The sequence below is a fragment of the Tauraco erythrolophus genome, chromosome 12 (assembly GCF_009769465.1).
Source record: "Tauraco erythrolophus isolate bTauEry1 chromosome 12, bTauEry1.pri, whole genome shotgun sequence".
In the NCBI taxonomy this organism is placed as follows: Eukaryota; Metazoa; Chordata; class Aves; order Musophagiformes; family Musophagidae; genus Tauraco; species Tauraco erythrolophus.
In genome coordinates this window covers 13,549,449-13,571,043 of record NC_141476.1, presented here as the reverse complement: position 1 = coordinate 13,571,043, position 21,595 = coordinate 13,549,449, and the positions used below count along the sequence as shown (strand labels likewise).

The 21,595-nt window shown below is 48.5% G+C and overlaps 1 protein-coding gene across 1 annotated transcript; it reads left to right on the top strand.

Annotated features, from left to right (window-relative positions):
• The first annotated feature begins 870 nt into the window (after positions 1-870).
• COPG1 (coat protein complex I subunit gamma 1) lies at positions 871-21,408 on the top strand. The gene is made up of 24 exons (XM_086618774.1): positions 871-986; positions 3,675-3,727; positions 4,537-4,617; positions 4,720-4,791; positions 5,812-5,891; positions 6,799-6,874; positions 7,031-7,123; positions 7,462-7,548; positions 7,700-7,857; positions 8,465-8,598; positions 9,377-9,444; positions 10,197-10,385; positions 10,857-10,952; positions 12,349-12,592; positions 12,955-13,030; positions 14,324-14,427; positions 14,536-14,661; positions 15,075-15,143; positions 15,515-15,657; positions 16,988-17,159; positions 18,162-18,259; positions 19,196-19,334; positions 20,278-20,376; positions 20,983-21,408. The coding sequence occupies exons 1-24, from the start codon at positions 950-952 to the stop codon at positions 21,111-21,113; spliced, it is 2,625 nt and encodes an 874-aa protein (XP_086474900.1). The 5' UTR covers positions 871-949; the 3' UTR covers positions 21,114-21,408.
• Positions 21,409-21,595: the final 187 nt, after the last annotated feature.

Genomic DNA, 21,595 nt, shown 5'->3' with positions numbered 1-21,595 from the left:
GTGCCCAGGCGGCGCTGGACCCCCGAGACGCCCCGCTGCAGCAGGTGGGTGCCGCAGGGCTGGGCCCGGGAGGTTGCGGGTGCAGGGTACACGACAGGGTACTGGTGGCAGTGGGGATATGGGGCATGGGAAGAGCGGCCAGTGACAGTATGTCGCAGCGGGGACGCTCCAGGACAGGCAGTCCAGGTGACAACCCAGGAGGGGGGTCTCCCCCATCGCCCTCCTCGTCCTGTGGGGCAAGGATCTCCCCCTTCCCATGTCCTGCCCCACCACCCCACCTCCCCTCCCTGAGTCCCAGTGTGCTCCCCCTTGCTCCAGCCCCGCTCTGGCCCCTGTGTCCCCCAAGCTCCCCAGTTCCCCACTCTGCCCTTCCTCTGCCACTCCCAAAGTGTCCTCCTGCTCAGTGTCCCCCCAGGGAACCCAGTGCCCCCCCCCAGTGCTGGTGTCCCCCCCCATCCATGCCGTGTCTCCTTTGGTGTATCCTCTGGTCCCAGTGCCTCCCGCGCCAGCCCCAGTGTACCCACTGCGCCCCACCCGAACTCCAGCGCCCCCAGTGCCAATGCTGCCCCCAGCCCCGGACACCTCCTAGCCCCGCCCCCGCTTCTCCGCCAATCAGACCGCAGCTTTCCCAATCGGTCCCCGCCCTCTCCTCCTGTCAGTCACCCTCCGCGCCCCACCCCCGCCCGCAGCCCGGGCGGGCGCCGGGAGCCACGTCAGGGCGGGCGGGGACGCGCCTGCGCAGTGAGGCGGGCGGCCGTGGCGGTGACAGGCTGGCAGGAAGGGGCGGGGAGCAGGAAGGGGCGAGTGGTGGCACCGGCGTCGGTACCGGGAGTGCCACGGGGCGGGAAAGGCCTCACCGAGGGGCCGCTCGGCAGCATCAGGACCGGGACCGCGGTCGGGACTACCCCGCGGCGGGAAGGGCCTCCCCGCGGGGCCGCTCGGCAGCATCATGCTGAAGAAGTTCGACAAGAAGGACGAGGAGTCGGGTGAGGGGAGGCGAGGGGAGCCGGGCCGTGGGGGGACACCCTCTGTGGGTGAGGAGGGGGCTGCGAGGGGAGGCTCCGTACCAGCTCTGCGGCGGGGGCCGCCGATGCGCCCACGGGCGCGGTGAGGAGCACCAGAGCAGCCCGCTGCCGGCCTCTCCCTGCTGCGGCCAGCGGCTGAACCAGCTGCTTTGGCCCCACACTCGGAGGTTTCCTGCCGGAGACTAAACATCGAGCAGACTGGCCCTGCTCACAGTTGCCCAGCTCTCAAACCAGGTGCCAAAGCAGGGTAAGAATCCCATTTGTAGTTTCTGGCGCGTATTTCTGACACACATGGTCTGCTCTTCCAGCAAGATCGCCGCCAGCTTCAGTGGGGCTGAAAGGCTGAGAGCACCCAAGAAACACGAGGTGTTGCTTGGCTTTTCAAAACTTTAGGCCCGAGTAGTAAGGAAGAGGTCGGTATTTTATGTGGTGTGTCGTTCAGGTGGAATCAGGGCTAGATAGGACAGTGTTTGCTTTTACGGCTGTGCCTTGTGGTATCTTTTTTTATCTTCCTATGAAGCTTTCTAGCAGCTTGTTCTGCATAACAAAGCAGTGCATCCTGAAGGGAACCTATTCAGTGTAAATCTTAGTGATTGTTCTATGTGACTGCTTGCTTTTTACTTTAATGTGCATGAAGTGCCCTTGTTTCCCTGTCCAAAGCCTCCGGTGATGTCTTGGTAAGTGGAGAATTTAGTGAAGCAACTGTTGGAGGGGAATGGCTCTTGGCTTTCATTTTGGGACTATTCTACGTTTGCACCTGCTGCGTGCTTCAAGGTATTGCGTTACCTATGGGCAAGGCTGGCAGGAGATGCACTTCCTTGTATCATGGTGCTGACTCTTGTTGATTTTGTTCATACTGAGAGCTCTCAGAGCTCTGCTTTATCCTTTCTGCCACCACTGCTTGCATGCTTAACAACATTTTTTCTTCACTATTGCATTTACTTCTCATCCTGTTGCTTCCGTGTCGAGTGAAGGTTGCTAGCATTTACTGCACCTGCTTTTCTCCGTGGATTGTGTATACATTCAAATGTATAGCCTGAGTGCTTGTTGTTCTTGGTCTTATGTGGAGCATGCCACCCTTGAATTTACAGGCCTTGTATACCCATTCTTTCCATTTAACAGTCTTTTTGTTGAGACGAGTGCGTCTGCTTTATTGGCTTCTGTTTCTTTGCTTTTCGGGGATGGTTTAGGTAGTCTTGGATGAGCTGCCTCCGCTGGCTTTCAGAAATGCACTTTGAGATGTTATTTTGGCATATAATTGTTCTGAGGCCTTTGCTTGGTCGGTGACTGTTTCTCTGCAAATCAGTACAAATTGTTGTTAGTCATTCCATACTAGGAGCTTTCTGAACACACAGCCTCTGCCTTCCCTGTGTCTTTCTCCTTCTCTGGTGGAAGAATACTTTGACACAGGGTGCTGTGAGAGATCAAGACCTGTATATGAATACAATACATTTCAATATCCTTAGTGCTACGAAAGATGAAGAGGCGGAGCTCTGGTTTTGGTGGCTGATTTAGGGATTGTAGACATGCTGGACCATGGGAAATACTGTGCTGCTGGGCAGGTTTTTTGGAACAAATTCACATGCTAATGCTAGAATTGATTCGTATTTGTACTAGAGACGTTAGTTTTGTTCTTTCCCCTTGTTTTCTTCTCTCCTCAACCCCACATAAGTGTCTGTACTTTGAGCATTTGCAAACTTCTCCTGAGCCAGAGGAGGGCAGTTTATGAACTGGGAAGGAGCCAGAGTGCAGATGTGTTTGCCTTTAAGTGTGAGGCTTACTCTTGCAAAGGCTCCTGGTGCCAGTGTAGGATGTTTCAAGCCTAGGTCAGATTGGAGCTGGGCCCAGGAGCTGTGCTTTCTAGCGGATCAGGCTTGTTAAACATAGGAACAGTGCTGGAAATAGCTGTGTTTTGTCCCAGGGCCAGGTATTAATTAAAACCTGCTTATCAATAACTGGCAGCTTTTGAAAAGCTGCAGCTCACAAATGCTTAGGACGCGAGTTAATAGAGACCATGCAGAATGATAGCGCTTTTCCCTCTGATTATTTTGTCCTTAATTGGTGAGGTTTTTAATTATTTAATATAATTTATTCTATTAAGCAGAACAATGAAAGTTGCTCTGTGTCCAGACTCTCCAATCCTCTGTCTTGTTCTCTTAATTAGTGATAGAGCCAAAAATACTTTACTGGTGGATTCCTGATTGGTTTATAAGGGAGGGATAAAGCACTCCTGACTCACCAGTCTGGCAAGTGATATCTGAGCTTTTGTTTCTAGGCCTGTCTTATTGATGCTCTAACTGTCAGCAAGCTCCCGGCCCAGGGGCTGGAAATAGGTCTTTGGGGATAACAGTGGAACGCAGTTACTTTACAGCTAATCAGTCTACCTCAGCTCATGGCTAGTTACTTCTGGGGGGGCGGGGAGGGAGGCAGGAGTGATAAACCAAATAATGTCCTGTTTGCTCTGCTTTCCTTAACTGCTATGAAGACATCCAATTAGTATTACTTAAAAGAGGAAGCTCTGGTTGCTTGGTGTTTGTGAAAAAAGTTACTCCAAAATGCTCAGTTTGTTTTTAAAGTATGGGCATGGTTAGAAAGTTGCTTTGCCATAGCATTATCCCTGGAAAGACTTTTATTCTCTTTATTTTGCAGGTGGGGGTTCCAACCCATTCCAGCACCTGGAGAAGAGTGCAGTCTTGCAAGAGGTAAATCCTTAGACACTCTCCTTTGTGTGCCCCTTTCTGTCTAGAGTGTCTCTCTCTCTTGAGTAGGTCACTGGAGAACTTCAGCAAGGAAGTGGGGGTTTATTACAGCCCTGCTAGTGCTGAAAGAAATGGGCAACACTCCTGTTAGTTCTTATTTTATTGTTGGAGGGGGAAGGAAGAAGGTTGAAATGATCTCTGTAGTGAATTAAAGACTGTGAACTATACATAGTAATAAAATGAATAAAATTATCTGGGAAGCTCACCTTGAAACAGATGGGTTGGGAAGTTGGCCTTGAATACCCCAAATGTCTGGTAGATGACAAAGTTAATGAGTAGGGTGTGAGCGGTTATTGAATAGTCTATGAATTTGCTCTGAAAATAATGCCTTTCTGTTCAACAGCAGGTAAGCTTGATCCCCAGACCCTGTTGTTTCAGTGTTATCTGTTTGTTTGCAATGTTGTGGACGGTGTTGGCCCCCGTTAGCCTCACAGAGCTCACGTACATCTGTCAGAAGAGTAGTGTTTTAGCTAGCACACAATCCAGACTTGTGTGGGTGAAAGTGTGATGAAGATTTGGCCTTTAAACTTTAATTGCACTTGAATTTGCGATCCCATGATGGGACTGTAGAACCAGCTGTATAAAAGGTTCCATATTTAACAGGAATCGAGGGGAAATCTGATCCAAAGTCAGTAAGAATCTCGCCATATGTCACTCACAATGTATGGTTTGAGTTGGTGGCCTAGACCAGACAGGGTGGTGTTTGTGAGAGGGTGTTGGTGTCAGCATCCTTGTCTGTGCTTTGTTTCCAGGCACGAGTGTTTAATGAGACTCCCATAAACCCACGAAAATGTGCTCACATTCTCACCAAGATCCTGTATCTCATAAACCAGGTAAGGGAGAGAAAATTTACACCTATATGGAGACACCTGCAGCAGTCCCAAAGCTGGTTGTGATAACTGGGATTTCCTTCCTTCTTTCCAAACATCATGTAGGGGGAGCACCTTGGTGTCATGGAAGCTACCGAATCCTTCTTTGCTATGACCAAGCTGTTTCAGTCCAATGATGTAAGTCTGCTTGTTGTTTTCTACTGTATTTGTCTGGTGGGACAAGGTGTCTATAGTGTCTTTTTCAGCCTGGAGATGTGCATTTATATACAATCAGCTTTTCCATCCTGCCTGGAGCTACCTGATGTGAGTAGGATGAAAGTTTAGAAACAGAAATCAGCTTCCTAGCCCTTCCCAGACCTTGTAGCAGCTTAGCTCAAGCATTCTCTGTTCTTGAGATGGAGATTCCTCCCTCTGATTTGCTGTTTAACTCCTGAGATTGTGCTAGCACAAATCAAGCATATAATCAGGTAGAATATGCAATGCTTTGTGCCCAGCATTAAAAGTTCCTGCTGAGCCAACAACAGTGTGTCCTGAAGGAAGCCAGGAATTAGTAGCTACCTATAGCAGTAGTACCATCACTAGTTGTCCCCCAAACCACAAGGTATTAAAATCATGAGACTGGTGTAGAAATCCCCAGACCCAGGAATATAAATTACTTACTTTCTTGCTTTTGAGCTAACAGAGTGCCTTCAACTAATGATTTCAAGCTTTTCTCCTTGTCCATCTGAATGACAAGTGAAAGATGAAACTGTAGATCCAGCTAAATCCGCTATCCCTGTGGCTTCACCCTAAGGTTGAGGGATTTAGAAGAGGAAGGGGTGTTTTGTTAATGAATATGTATTTTGTACATCTTTTACACTCAGGCACTAGGGGTCTCTGAAGGTATCACGTTCTTGATCTTCACAATAAAATCATGGAATAAAATCATGAGAGTTGTAGAACACTGGAACAGGTTGCCCAGAGAGGTGGTGGATGCTCCATCCCTGGAGATGTTCAAGGCCAGGTTGGACGAGGCCCTGAGCAACCTGATCTAGTTGGAGATATCCCTGTTCCTTGCAGGGGGGTTGGACTAGATGACCTTTGAAGGTCCCTTCCAGCCCTAACCATTCTATGATTCTATGGAAGCAGAGAAAACTGAGACCTCTTCCTATCTAGGATCCACTCAGCTCATGTCTGTCTACTTTCTTTCCTTGTCAGCCAACTCTTCGCAGGATGTGTTACCTGACTATCAAAGAGATGTCTTCTATTGCAGAAGATGTAATCATTGTTACCAGCAGGTCAGTCACTTTGTTTTTCTTACTGTTATATTCATGTGTCCTCCAGTAATGTCTGTCCAAGCTCTTGAAGATAACTGTAGTCCCTAAACAGGGTGAGTGTAGGGAATGCCCTTGTTGAGGAAAATTTTTTCCTTTAAAAAAGGCTGTTAAAATACAGACGCTGAACTCCTAGACATGTATGTGAAATGTGCTATGTCCCTATGTCCCATGCCCATGGGTGTTTGGACTCTTTCTTTTGGTTACACGATAAGGCAGCGCTGCTGTTTTTACCCCTTTTGCAACAGGGTGTTTCATTAAATCCTGCTTTCCTGTCTGAATGCCTTGAAGCTTTTTGAAGATTTCTGGCCTAAATCCCAAGGCTTTCAACAGGTAGACAGGGATTTAATGCTCCTGTTAGCAGCACAGAATGCATCTTCACTGGGGAGCAGAATTCCCTCTGTGAGTTGTTCCTGAATTGCTGATCATCCCACTGAAAGGCCAGTGCTGTATCAGGAGATGGGAGCGTTAGGGTATAGGGTCTCCTGGAGGCTGAGGCCATGCAGCAGGCAGAAGCCAGTCCCAAGTGCTGGGATGTGATGAACTCGTGTCCCCTCATAGACTGTCTTTCACTGACCAGGATCCTGGGGAAAGGGCAGGAATGAGTGTTCAGTAAGGAAGGCAAATGCCTCAGGTGCATGTGTGTGCACGCCAGTCTCCCGTGGTGATTAGGAGCTCAAACAGCCTGCTGATGGGTTTGCAACCTGAGTACTGATCTTTTCCTCCTGCCTTCCCACCCCAGTGGGACTTGCCTGAGAGCTGCAGTTGCCTGCTTGGCATTCAGCCGTGATGCTGGCTGCCTGCTGCTCTGTGTGCACTGAGAGCTGCTGGCTCAGGAGCACAGTATTGAGAGCTTCCTGTTTTCAACCAGCTTAACCAAAGACATGACTGGGAAGGATGACAATTACCGAGGCCCTGCTGTGAGAGCGCTCTGTCAAATCACTGATGTAAGTGTTGCTTTTCTCTTGGGGCATCCCTAAGCCCTTCACCTTTTCCTACTTCACCCCATCCCATGTTTCATCCTGCTTTTCCTGCCTTTGCATCTCCTCTTTCACAGTTCTGATGGCTTTTCCATGTCAGCTGTTGTTTCTCTTTCCCTGCAGAGTACCATGTTGCAGGCCATCGAGCGCTACATGAAGCAGGCAATTGTTGACAAAGTGCCAAGTGTATCGAGCTCTGCTCTGGTGTCCTCCTTGGTATGTACTCCCTGCAGAGTGGGCCTGAGGGACAGTGAAGCTGGGAAGCAGTCATCTGTGGTGGGACTGGACATCTTTGGAGTTTCAGGGTTTCATTGCTGCTGTTCGCCAATTATTGAACTGAGGGACAGGTGCTGACTTTGTGAGAGATCATCAACCTCTTGAGGCCACAGCTGTCAAGGCCAGGTCTCTGCATGCTGATCCTCTGCTCTTCTACAAGTTGCTGCTGCCAGTGCCCTCATGGGGAAGGCTCACTGCTGCTTAATATGAGCTGTAATTCCCAAAGAATCCTCCATCCTTCTCTCATGGGTTGTCTGTGACTTTGTCTCCCCCCCCAGCACCTGCTGAAGACCAGTTACGATGTGGTAAAACGCTGGGTGAACGAGGCTCAGGAGGCAGCTTCCAGTGACAATATCATGGTGCAGGTAGGAAACCCGCCACCAACACAAGGAATAGCAAGCAGCAGCTGGGAGTGGGGCAAACTACTAGAGCTCAGCAAGGCAATTCTGGACAACAGAGGGGATAAGAACGGAAAGAACATACTGTGGGTTTGTGATGATCTCTTTCCATGCACAGTATCACGCTTTGGGCTTGCTCTACCATGTGCGGAAGAATGACCGCCTGGCAGTCAACAAGATGCTCAGCAAGTTCACGCGCCACGGCCTCAAGTCACCATTCGCCTACTGCATGATGATTCGAGTAGCCAGCAAGCTGCTGGAGGAAGAGGCTGGCAGGTGAGGACGCTCCTTTGCCCTGCTGGAAGAATTTCCTCAGGTCCTGCTTCCATCTCCTCTTGCAGGCTCATTTGCCATCTCATGAGGGCAATTATTTTTGTCTTTGAAGAGCAGCATGGAACTTCTGCCCTCTTATTGTTGGTTAAAAGACAGCAGAAAAAAACACAGGATGCTTTCGTGGTTTTATGGGATGGCTTTTGTGAGTTTTGTCTGTGTATGTGCTTGCACATCGAATACTTTATTGTTTCTCTTGCCTATTTTGCATGGCTGTTCTTTGTTGAGATACTCCATTTTCTCTGTCTTCTGTAATTATTTGGCTATCATGTATGCACTGCGGATAAGACTTCGAGTGTACAGTGAGCTCTCAGTGTGTGAGGGCTAAGGGAGATTCCCTTTAGCCTGTAAAGCAGAGCGTCTTCTCAGAAGGCAGCCTAACTTCCAGTCCAAGCATGCTGAAAGTACTCTATAATGACCACTACAAAATCTGGAGACAGTGGATTGATGGCTGCTTTTACTTTCCACAGGCTATGGGACCTGCCCACTTCTGCTGCCGGATTCTTCTTAGCACCTTTATTTTAATTCTTTCCTGTGGGTTTTTGTCCCTTAGCCGCGATAGCCCCCTGTTCGATTTCATCGAGAGCTGCCTAAGAAACAAGCATGAGATGGTGGTCTACGAAGCTGCATCTGCCATCGTTAACCTGCCCAACTGCACTGCCAAAGAGCTGGCTCCGGCTGTCTCAGGTAAATGTGATGCTCATGGCAATGGCGAGGGAATTATGGGCCTGCAGTGGTGACAACTGCTGATTACCTCAAGAAACAAGGACCTTGTGTAGTTTCAGGATTGTAACGCTGCCGTACCCTTTGTTGCTTTATGCTGCTGCTGAGAGCCTGTGCTATGTGTCAATAGCTTTGCTCCTGTAAAGGTATTTGCTTGGTGTGTTCAAGTGTGGGTTACTGGGTTTTTGTTTTGTTTTTTTTTTTTCTGTGAAACAGAACTGAATTCTAACTGATAAATTTGCCAGTTTTAGACTGAGTGTAACAGTGCAAGAAACCAAGGTGTTAGGGTCCTGCATTCCCAGCTCAGTCCAGTCCAAAGGTTCTCCTGAGCTGGGACTGTTGGCAGGGAGGCTGTGTGTCGCCTCTCTGCATAGAGAGGGTGCCCTTCATGGGCCAGCCCTGGATAAGAACAGGGTTTGCATAGAAATGGAGAAGAACAGTTCAAATTGACTTAATAGGAAAGGTGACAAGGTGATGAAATTGGCTTTCAAGAGGAGCGAAAGATAGCAGCACCGTGGAAAAAGAGGGAGGTGGGTAAGAGCACGCTGTCAGCGGGGATGCGTGGCAAAGGGGACGACAGGGAGAGAAGAAGCTGGTAAATTCACAGTTGCTTCTTAAGCATGCTTCTAGTTACCTTGTGCTTGCCACTGTCTCTTTAAAGAAGCTCTTGCTTTAGGTATGAAACGCTTCTCAAAAAAAGGTTGCCTAAACGTCTGCCTTTGTTGATTTTCCCACCTTGCAGTTTTGCAGCTGTTCTGCAGCTCTCCGAAAGCAGCGCTGAGGTATGCAGCCGTCCGTACCCTCAACAAGGTAGGAGCCAGTCTCCTGGGAGCTGTAACAGTTTCTCATGTGCAGGGAGGTGCAGGCTTCAGAAGAGAAAGGGGGCAAGATTATGTGATGATTTTGTGTGAACAACCTCTACCCTGGGCTACAGCCTTACATTTCGTTGCTTTCTGAGTGGAATAAAACCTCAAAGAACACTTTACAGAAGGAAAAAGGAAAGCAGTCATTTTCACATTTCACTATAAGAGCGTCACTGGTCTTACGTGTTACTGCTTTCCCTTCTGAGCTTCCCATGGTGAAGGAGCTCCTTGTAAAACAGGGATCAAACCTTGATGCTGCTTTTTGCCTGCTCTGTGGCAGTCTATGCTCCAGCTTTTCCTTTGACCTTGTAAACTCTAAAAAAGAAAAAGACAGAATGTCAGTGTCTGGCAACTGCTGTGGTTCCACCCACAAAGCTGTTCTACACAGCTAGGCTTGCTGAATTTCTGTTGGGAGTTCATAGCATTCTTTTCTTAATATATAGAAGATGAGAGCTTTAAAAGTAGTAAAAGGTTATTTATTACTACTGCTTCTCTTCCAGCAAGAGGTGAAATTCTGCAGGAAGAAAGAGCTTCTTACTTCAACCTCAGATTAGTTGTTTGTCTGAGATGACCCTCATGTACAGTCTGTAGCATTTATTTTTACAGGAAGGAGTGAAAGCTTACAGAGACTTGGTGGGTTTTGCCAGCTGGGCCTTTTGCATCTGTTGAGTGATTTCCACCCTTCCTTCTCTGCCCTAGGTGGCCATGAAGCACCCATCCGCTGTGACTGCCTGTAACCTAGACCTGGAGAACCTTGTGACAGACTCCAACCGCAGCATAGCCACCCTGGCCATCACCACGCTGCTGAAAACTGGCAGTGAGAGCAGCATTGACCGGCTCATGAAGCAGATCTCCTCCTTCATGTCAGAAATCTCAGATGAGTTCAAAGTAAGGAAGTGGGAGGAGGGAGGACACGCAGGTTCCTGAAGAAACCCCTTGGTCTTTGTCCATGTTTGTGTGTGCACTCTGAAACCTGCGTGGAACTGCTTCCAGGAGCTAGGCTGCAGAGTATTTGCAGGGAAGAGAAAGAATCTCAGGCTATTGGCCTAAGCCAAGCCTCGGTCGTACAGCACCCAGCTCCCAAGTCACATGATCTCTTCTGGAGAGATGCCCTTTGAGAATTAAATCTCTTTTTCCTCTTTCCAGTGGGTGTGGGCTTTTGCTAGGGGCTGGCCAGTGCATAAAGATCAATCTCCTCCAATTCCTAGGATTGTACCTCCTGGAACTGCATTTGTTAGATAAGTAAAGGCTGAACCATAGTTTCCAGGCTAGGGACCAGCACAAAATTGATATGATCCAACTATTTTTTCCTGCCTAGTGAGACAGAATCCTTTTTTACTTGCACCCCTTTTCCTCCAGGTTGTAGTGGTGCAGGCCATCAATGCGCTGTGTCAGAAGTACCCTCGCAAACACGCTGTCCTCATGAACTTTCTCTTCACTATGCTTCGGGAAGAGGTAAGTTTGCAGGACAACTACATCGTGTTCCTTGTTTGTGTGTGTGAACTGCAGGACTGCACAGTGGCCCCTGTGAAAGTCAAGCTTTCACTGACAATGCTGTGCAGTAAGAGCCTCTCTGTAAAAGGTTTGCAGTCTAACTGGCAGAAATGGCCAGCTGTGCACAATAATAATACACATACTGCCAGGCATATTTTTAATGTGGTTTTCATTCTTTGATTTTTCTGGGGGTTTATTAACTCTCAAAGCAAATGCAGGCAACAGCAGATCTGTTGGCAGTCAGTCCATGTGTGTTTCACATTTGAACCAGCTTTCTTTTATACTTTGACAGCAAATTCCAAGAAGTTTTGTCTTGTACACAAAGATTCGGTAACAACCTATTTATTGATGACACAGGACCACTTTTGTTCTGTTCTCTGTGCTGTGGCAGTGAAGGGATCATGAGTACCTATAACCATTCTCTGCATTCAGTCAGACATAGAATTGCAGAAAGACAGCTTTACAGAGGTTTGCTGAGGCCATTTCTAAATGAGCTAACATGCCTGCAACACAGCTGGCACCACTGCTTGCTCTGACATCACTTTCTGCCAATTATAGCCTCTCGTTTGGGAACAAACCAGAGCCTCTCATTTTGCTTCTGTGAAAAATGGACCATTCTCCTCTCCCAGATTTTCTGTGGGTGGATGGTATCATTTTGAATGTGGTTTTGTAGTTCAAACCATTTTGTTTTACAGCTTTTTTATCCAAAGTAGCTCCAGAAAGATCCCCCAGATGCCCAGCACTGTGCATGTAATTGGCAGAGGGTAGTGTGCAGTTTAATCCCTTTGCGTGTATTGAGGACACTAGTAAATAATGTCTGAAGATAACCAGGCACTAACAGCATGTCAGGTTATGGGGTGTGCCTGGGGAGGTATTGATTGCCTGTCTCGCTGCACTAATGGGGCTATTTGCTGGGTCCTGCTGTGGCAGATATGATCCTTGATATATTTCTCTTGTGATTCATCTTCAGATGTCTGGTGCTAAAGGGGAGAGAGTTGGGTTTCTTCTCCTTCCATATGGCTGTTTTTATGCACTAATTCTAGCAGCAGAGGATTTGGAAGGAGATGCAAACCCTTCAGGCTGATGGATTCTTTTACCCTCTTTAGGACTTGTGAGGGTTTTTTTGTCACTTCAGCTATTCTGAAGGGAGCTAGCAAGAGAGCTTGAACATTAGCTGGTTCTCTGGGCGTAAAGGGTCAGAACTGTGGGCAGCATTACTGCCCTTCTCCTTTCAAACACAGATTAAAAGCACTGACTGTGAGTGACCTTTTCAAAGGAATTTTTTTCCTGTCTGGCTAGTTCAGAGTCTCTAAAATACTTTGAGATTTCCAGCTGAGCAGTTCCCTTTGCTCCCTAGGGTGGCTTTGAATACAAGCGAGCTATTGTGGACTGCATCATCAGCATCATTGAGGAGAACTCAGAGAGCAAAGAGACAGGCCTGTCTCACCTCTGTGAATTCATTGAAGACTGCGAGTTCACAGTGCTGGCCACTCGTATCCTCCACCTCTTGGGGCAGGAAGGGCCCAAAACCAATAACCCCTCCAAATACATTCGCTTCATCTACAACAGGGTTGTCCTGGAGCATGAAGAAGTTCGGGCAGGTAAGAGACAGACCTGGAAAGCTGCCTGCCCTGTGACAGATCTTGAAGGAAATATAGTTGATGAACACCTCTGCTTTTGAGGCTGGTGATTTGCTCTAGTCCTGAGCAGATTTTTTTACACAGCAAAATGGTACTGAAGGAAGAGGTGGCCAGTGGCTGAGAAATGAGGAGGTAGCTGCAGTGACTCTGAAACGAAACAGGAGGTTTGCAGACCCTTTGCTGTAATATGTCTGCCTCTTTCTAGTCACAGTAATGCTTTATACTAGTGTCTCTGACATGATATTTGAACAAGGCAAGGAAGTGGAGGAAACTTCAGGTGATTGCATTGCTTTCTAATTCTCTTTTCGTGACTTGTACTTCAGGTGCTGTCAGTGCCCTAGCCAAGTTTGGAGCCCAAAATGAGGAGATGTTACCCAGTATCTTGGTGTTACTGAAAAGGTGAGTTTTACCTCAGAGTTTTTCAACATCCTGAGTGAAAACCCCTGTTCTCTTGAGAGCTTTTTAGCATCCTCATGCATGTCTACTCCCTTCTAGCTGTGGGTCTGAGAAGGTGCAGTGAGTACCTGGGATCCTGCGATGGGATCACCACTGCATTCAGCACCACAAAGTGGGCAGAAGACAAGTATGGTGGATGATACTTGATTTGAAGTTGTGGATGCCCCATCCCTGAAAGTGTTCAAGGCCAGGTTGGATGAGGCTTTGGGCAACCTGGTGTAGTGGAGGGTTTCCCTGCCCATGGCAGGGGGGTTGGAACTAGATGATCTTTAAGGTCCCTTCCAACCCTAACCTTTCTATGATTCTATGATTGCTTGTCTGATACAATTACTAGAGATTGCTGGTTGTCTTTTTATGGCCACCATTTATTGTGCTTTCTTTTTAAAGCAATTGATTCTCATGCATGCAAAGCTTTTTCTCCCAAACTCTTTGTTTAACATTTTTAATTTCCCAGCTGACACAGAACTGCATTGAGTTACTCTGTTCCCTCAGTGACTGTAATCACAGAGCAACCATATCATAATTTCTGAAATACTGGCAAACCTTATCTTGGGATAGAGAATTTCTGAATGGGAAAGAATCAACTCTGTAATTTACTCTGGTTAAGAACTCTTTCTAAAATAAGTAACTTCTTTCTTTTGCCTCCCAGCCGTCAGTGCTTGGAGGGGAGGAAGAGATGGAAATGTGATGGTGTAAACACAATTCCCCCACCCCGCCAAATTCATATTTATATGCTGATAGTGGAAATAGGAGATTTTGCAAGATCTGGAGAAGAGAAGGCTCTAGGGAGACCTTCTACCAGCCTCCCAATACTTAAGGGGGCCTACAGGAAAGCTGGAGAGGAACTTTTTACAAGGGCATGTAGTGATAGGACAAGGGGAAATGGCTTTAAACTGAAAGAGAGTAGATTTAGATTAGATGTAAGGAAGAAATTCTTCACTCTGAGGGTGGTGAGGCACTGGAACACATTGCCCAGAGAAGTTGTGGATACCCCATCCCTGGAAGTGTTCAAGGTCATGTTGGATGAGGCTTTGAGCAACCTGATCTAGTGGAAGGTGTCCCTGCCTATGGCAGGGGGGTTGGAACTAGATGATCTTTAAGATCCCTTCCAACCCAAACTATTCTGTGATTCTGCGGCATGTTCTTTCTGACCCTATAAGGTGGTTTAGTCACCTGGATTCATTTGTGTGGACTCTGCTGTCTTGCACTGAAGAAAGTTTTCTCCTTTCCTCTCAGGTGTGTGATGGATGATGACAACGAAGTGAGAGATAGAGCCACATTCTACCTGAATGTTCTGGAGCAGAAGCAGAAAGCCCTCAATGCTGGCTACATCCTGAATGGTAATGCAGGAACTCCTCGAAACAAGACTCCAAATCCTTCCTAGCTTAAGAAGTGACAAAGAGCTGATGTTATCTGCAGTTTCAGTGACCTGTTGCTTCTGTCCCCAGGTTTGACAGTGTCCATCCCTGGTCTGGAGAGGGCTCTGCATCAGTATACTCTGGAGCCCTCTGAGAAACCCTTTGACTTGAAATCTGTTCCTTTGGCAACAGCTCCTATCATCGAGCAAAGAGCAGGTGAGGAGCAGGCCCCTGAATGCTGGTCCAAACTGTTAGTAGTTCTCCTGCAGCTCCAGCCCTTGGACAATAAACTGCAGTGGCTTGCGAGGAATTGCTGAGCTCCATCGTATTTGAATTTTGTCAGATTATATCTTCTGTGAAGACTAAGACCAGCAAATCTGGTTGCTCCCACATTAGTGTTTCAGTTTAGTCCAGCTGCTAATGATAGTAACAGTTAGTAATCCTCATTGGAGCTGCTGCAGTTCCAAAAGTGTTTAGGAAGCTAAATAGGGGTGTCTAGTCCATAGCAAGCTGAGGAATGAGCTCTCTTCCTTTCCTCTCCAGACATTGATCTATTTTCTGATTTAGATTTACTTCTTAATCTTCACCTTCAAATTTTTGTTTTGTTTTGTTTTCTTTTTCTTTTGTAGAAAATGTCCCTGTTGCTGTAGTCAAGCAGCCAGAGAAGGTGGCAGCGACAAGGCAAGAAATATTCCAAGGTAAACTGATGCAAAATCTCTCCTATGCCTGTGTGTGAGAACAATACAGCCACCTCTTGCTGAGCCTGTGTTAGCTGCTCTAGCTTTTTCCCCATCTCCTTTCAAGGAGTGACATGCACTCCCAGCTTTAAGTCAACTGTTCACTCCTGGGGGGTGGGGGTGCCTGCAGTCCTGTTCTTTCTGGCTTGCAATAGATCTGGGCAATAGATGATTATGCCTTTAATTTTAGAAATCCCTAATGAATGTTTTTGGACTTTTGACAGGTAGTTCCTTGCTGCAGCAGCTTCTGGCAGCTTAAACAACAGCTTGGAAACTGCTAGCACCTTCCTGTGGGTTGGGGAAGGCAATGGTTTCTGTGTCTTCTGTTTCAGAGCAACTGGGGGCGATCCCAGAGTTCCGGGGACTGGGCCCGCTCTTCAAGTCTTCCCCAGAGCCTGTCGCCCTAACAGAGCTGGAGACGGAGTACGTCGTTCGTTGCACCAAGCACACGTTTGTCCGCCACATGGTGTTTCAGGTGGGTAGCAATGGCATGTGGTGCTGAAAGAGGAATGGAAAATAAGCTCTTGACTGGTTAAAAGCTTCACTGGGAAGAAATAGCTCAGGGATATCTGTGTTCAAAGGATGTCACTGCAGTGAGAAGTCCTTAGTTTCTCATCCAGGGCAGCAAAGCCCCAGAAAAATTAGTTGGGGAGCATATGTGTGTGGCTGAACAGCACTTACATGTACAGTCCAAATAAATCATGCAAGCACTAGGCGGGGCTGCTCTCACTGAGCAGTTGGCAAGGGGATCTGTGTTCTTTCCTCAGGGTCCCCAGGCAACGTGCTTTGGGCATGGATATAGTAAGCTTCACTCTTTTAAGAGGCTGAAAAGGGAGGTGGTGGGGGAGAGCTCTTCATCCCTACCTTTTGTTTCAGCCTGTGTAGCAGAGGTGCTTGTTTCTGTACATCTTGGTCTTGGCTGTACCACCCTGCTGCTGTATGTGAGATGTTAGGATTGATGTGCCAGTATCTTTGCCTGGGCCTTGGGAGTTCAAGGCACAGTGAGTCCCACACTAGCTTGTGAGCAGCAGTGTTTTGTCCTTCCTTAGGAGGACAGCTCCTTCCTTGAAAGCTTAGAACTGCTTACACAGTCCTCCTAGGGGTTGATCTTTGTTTCTGATGTTCATCCACCAGATGCAATTGTGTGAGGTTAAGTGACTTGTCATTGCAGCCGAAACAAAGTCTTATCAGCAATTTTAGACTCGCTGAAATGATCACGCTTGCTGAAACTTGCTCAAGCTATCCCTAGTTTGAGCTGTGCAAAGGATCATCTTCCCATCTGCTGTGGGGAACTGTGTCCCTGTAGCATCGAGTGAGAAGATGTAGGCAACGCAGTACTCGTTTCTGTAGAGCAAAGAGTTAGCCTGAGAATTAACCATCCAAGGAGGAATGACAAAGTACATTGAGAGGAAAAAGTTCTACACTAATTGGTGAACTGAAACAGGCAGAAGGTGACACATCCCTGCCCTTGCTGAATTTGTGCTCCTGCCTGGATTGCAGAGGGCTGGCATTGTATAGTTGTGTGCTGGTTTATTTTAAGTGTTGTTTTAAACAAAAAAAAAAGTTTGCTGTAGCAGTGGGGTTCCCTGAAGGGTTTTAGTTTGTCCCTCATAGTAGCTCTGTCAGTAAACTGGAACACATGAGCCCTGTGACTAACCAGCTGATAGCGAGATGGCACTGTTGAAACACAAAGAGCTAGGGGTTCACAAGTTGATGCCAGGCTCCCACTCTGCCTAAAGGGAGTCTGCTATCAGATCTATAGCTAGCAGCTTCAAGCTGTTGCTGCTCTCTCCTTCCCTGTTTAGTTTGACTGCACGAACACCCTGAACGATCAGATCCTGGAGAATGTCACAGTGCAGATGGAGCCAACAGAGGGGTATGAAGTCATTGGCTACATACCTGCCAAAACCCTGGTGTACAACCAGCCGGGTACGTGCTACACGCTGGTGGCACTGTCTGAAGAGGATCCGACAGCAGGTAAACAGTTTGTCATCTGTGTTTTCCTGATGTCCCCCAAATTAAGCATACCGTATTGCGCACGCCCCCACACATTTTACCTTGCATCCTAGACAGATATTTATAGCCAGTGTGTGGGTGCAGCGCTGAGTGATGCTGAGCATGACTTCTCTTTGCTGTTTGTCAGGCCTCCCTTCTCCTTTCCTGGTTCCCTTGAGCTGGAGCATTGTCGAGTTAGGCTATGGGAGCTGGCAGATGAGCATTCAGCTCTCTGCTAAGTTATCTCCCATGCAGCCCAGCATGTTCCTTAGCCTGTCTGTTCTTTGTGTTAGTACGTGGGGAGGCTGGTACTTGTTAAGTGCTGGGAGTGCCCAGATGCTCTGAGTAGCAAAGGGGTTTTGGACAAATGGGCAGAATTTCAGGGATGTCTATTTGAACTGAACATCCCCTCATTTGTCACTGTCCAGAACATGAACCAGGCCTTACCTCTGCTTTGGTCTCCCTGGTTTGTGCTCTGGGACTGCTTCGCCTATGTGTGTTGCTGCTGTTAACCCAGCAGTGCCTGTGTTCTCAGGGATGAGTCATCACTTCCTGTCCCAGTCAAGTGGTATTAATCAGCTGCAGTGTTGCAGTGCAAGGTGGTTTCATTTCAGAGGTGCATGAACTGATCCTTAGATAAGGATCTTGCTGCCTCACAAGGCACTGGTGGATCATGTTTAGTTAGTTTTCCTGACACAACTTGAGGTTCATCAGTAATAGCACTTGATCTGAGGATTATGGTCTTGTACAACCATCACGAGCCTGTCTTTATCACTGTTTGCTAGCCTTAATATTACAAATAAATACCTTGTCCTTGAGAGACAGAAACTGTAGGAGAGTCCTCCCTAGGTCACTGGCTAAGCCCATGCTGCTCACAGTTGGGAGGAGAACCCAGCTGCCCCGAGTTTCCCAGCCCTGTTCTGCTGCAGAGGGTTGCGGATCTGGTGGTAAAGTGAGCTTTGCCTTTGCCTCCCCCGCCTCCAGTGGCCTGCACCTTCAGCTGCATGATGAAGTTCACTGTCAAGGACTGTGATCCGAACACGGGTGAGACGGACGATGAGGGTTACGAGGATGAATATGTGGTAAGGAGCTGGGGGTGTACCTGATCACGGAAACTGCAGTCGTGAGGGTTTTTGTGATCTGTTTACTCTCTGGACAGGAAGGGGTGTTGTCACACAACCTCAGCTTGCCCTGTTAGCTCCAGAGGCTGTTTTCTTTTCATTCCTTGTCACTGCTTCGAATCTGAATAGAGGCACTGCTGTGCAGTGAGTCACTGAGGATGCAGCATCCTCCCAGAAGGGGTGGGGAGGGTTTTTCCCAAAGGCACATGCAAAGTTAACCCTTCTCTATGTTTCTCACCGATCACCAGGGCATTTGAGTGATATTTAAACAAACTCTTCCATGTGTTTCAACTAGAATCAGGAGGAGATTGTTTCCTGCAGTAATTGCTGAAATGAATGCAGGCTGGTGTCCGGCCAGCTCTGGCACTGACTGCCCTTCGATACATGCTCTGGAGGGACAAGCCTGGCTCTGCCTTGCACAGAGGCAGTCACAGCAGCAGTTCAGCTCACCTGGCGCACATCGTAAGGTGATAGCAAGTGCCTGATGGTGTCTCACTGTACTTTACTAGCCTACAAAATGAGAGGCCAGAAAAGCAAGACAAGCTTATGTGCATTCCAGGGAAGCAAATGCTGCATCTGTGTGAGCACAAGCAGCTATTTCTCAGCTTTTGTTTTTACCTCTGAAACAGATGTTTGTCCAGTGCTTTGATCTCTGTCAGGCCAAGGGTTGCCTTCAGAAGGGGAATGTGCTTTGTAAACCCTAGAAATGGCATGACCAGTGGCTTTCCCAGGCCAAGCAGTTACTCAACCCTGTATTGTTTGCTGAGGCAAACTAGGGCTTGCTCTGTGTTCATGAGTGGAACTAGAGGCTGTCTCCTACACTCACCTGATCTCAGGGAATCCAGTCTAAATCTCGCTCTGGAGGGCATGTTTCACTTAAACCTCTTCTACCATCAGCTTGAAGACCTGGAGGTAACTGTGGCTGATCACATCCAGCGAGTTCTGAAGCCAAACTTTGGAGCAGCCTGGGATGAAGTGGGTGACGAGTATGAAAAGGAAGAGACCTTCACTTTATCTGCTATTAAAACCCTTGAAGGTAAGGGGGTGCCTGAGCCCATCGGAGCTCTTAACGTTGCTCTTCCTCCAGCAGGCAGTCTGGAGGTGCAGCTGGGCTCACTTTAGATCTCTCACAGAAAGGCTAATGGGGCAAAATCCTTCACAAGTAGCTTCACTGCAGCTGTTAAACGTGGAGCTGCAGTTACTGTGGTAAGTTAGCTCAGGTTTCAAAAAAACAAATGAATACTCTGGACCCTGTGGAGACCAGACTGGATTGTGAGAGGCAAGAGAACATCTTGCTTTGCTCTCACACTCTGTCCTCCCAAGCAGACAGACCATGGTTCAGCTGTGAGTTGCCACTTTCCTTCTTGAGACCAGTAAGATAATACACAAAGAGCAGAAGATGTGAGGTTGGTGGGCAGGGTTAGGGTGTAAGCCCTCTTCTCTTTCATCATGTGTTAGAGAGTCCTTTTATTTTTCCTGAGAAGCCTGTAAAAACTCAGTCCTTTTGATGGCTTAGAAGTGTGTCCTTGTCCTATAGCCATCTCTGCTTCCTTACACAGCCCCTTGGGATTTGAAATACCCTTCCTGAGGCCTTTTCAGATCCCTCCTGAAGACCTGTGTCTCCTGCAAAATGTCTCCTTCCTTCCGCATCTGTCCCCAGAGAAGGAAGCAGGCTGTCAGGGCTGTGCAGTAAGTGTGCAGCCAGCTGCACTCTCCTACTTCCTTTGTCTGACTCATTCACCCTCTTCTTTCTGTTGCACCTTTGCTGCATCAGATAACAGAAATGCCCTGTGGCAGCAGGTTTTTTCTGCGTTGCCTTTGCCTCCCTGGTGGCCTCCAAAAACACAATACTGGCCAGTGTCCCTCAGGACAGGGAACATGAACCCTAGTAGGGAGGGCTAGAGTCGCCTTTAGATGCTCTTTATGTGTCCCTGTTAAGATGACTGTCACATGGAGCCTGTTTTATTTTTTCTGAACAGAGGCAGTTAGTAATATCGTGAAGTTCCTGGGGATGCAGCCCTGTGAGCGATCAGATAAAGTGCCAGATAACAAGAACTCTCACACGCTGTACCTAGCAGGTAAGCTGTGGGGTGAGCTCTCTGCTTGAGGAGCAGCTCTTTGGGAGGTCGCACAGAGCTGCGTGTTGAAAATCAGGGCAGGAGTTTCTGATGGAGGCCACTGCGCTCTGAGTAGGATTTGTAGGCTTGTGCCTGCCCTGGTTTCTGTCTCTGCAAGTGTACAGCAGCTGGTGTTGGGATCAGGGAGGGTGCTGTGACTGGGGGATGTTGGGATCAGCCCCAGGCTCAGGTGGGTGGAATTTGCTGTCTTCATGGTCTGTGGCATCCTCGTTTGGAGTGAGCCTGGGGGGGAAAGCACAGCACCTATGGCAAGCAAAATGGCTGTGTACTGGAGCTCTTAGATGAGTGACAGGTAGTCTCTGCAGGAGTGCCTGGATGTCTTCTCAGCTGGAATTTATTTTACACTTTGGTTTCATGAGTTTTACTGTAGCAAGAGTCACAGGCAAGTTATAATTAATGAGAAATGTGCTGCTCAGGGGTATCTCCTGGGCCCAGTGCTGGGGATGTGCCAGAGTACATCTGGGAAACCTGACCCGGCCAAGCAGTAGTGCCCATTTTCAGACCTGCAGGGGAGCACTCACTCCTTCCTCCTGCTCTCCATTCTAGGTGTGTTCCGGGGTGGCCACGACATCCTGATACGGTCTCGTCTTGTCCTCACTGACACCGTGACGATGCAGGTCACCGCCCGCAGCGGAGAGGAACTCCCCGTGGACGTGATCATGGCCTCTGTCGGATAAACCGCCTTTTCCAGGACTGTCCTGACACCAGGCCCCTGCGGGCGATGCTTCTGGCTCTGGCAGCAGAATAGGGATCCCGTTCACTACAGCAGCTTTTGTGTTCTCTGCAGTACAGCTGTACTTGGGGCTCTGTCTATACCATAGCGATGTTTTTCGGGTCTGATTTGCCGCCGCAGTGGAGGGTTTCACAGCGGGTGGCCGGTTCCCGTCGCGGTGGAGAAGAGGCGACACCAGCCCGCGGTAGCCGCTCCCTGTCCTTTTTACGTCGTTCGAATAAAGCCGTCTCGTAGCTCTTCCTGGCCTGTCTCACGGGGAGGGAGGGGCGTTTCCGGGGCCCGGGCCCAGCGCTGCCTCCGCCCCGCCCCTGCGCGGCCCCTCTCCGCCCGCAGCCGCCGCCACCGCCCCGGCGGGGCGGAGCGGAGCACTCGGCCGGCCCCGTCCCACAGCCCCGTCCTACCGCCCCGCCGGGGCGGGCGGCGCGC

Coding starts and splice junctions, on each gene's coding strand:
- COPG1 (XM_086618774.1), top strand. CDS start 950: ATGCTGAAGAAGTTCGACAAGAAGGACGAGGAGTCGG. Junction 12,593..12,954: donor GCATGAAGAAGTTCGGGCAG/GTAAGAGACAGA, acceptor CTTGTACTTCAG/GTGCTGTCAGTGCCCTAGCC. Junction 15,658..16,987: donor TCCGCCACATGGTGTTTCAG/GTGGGTAGCAAT, acceptor TTCCCTGTTTAG/TTTGACTGCACGAACACCCT.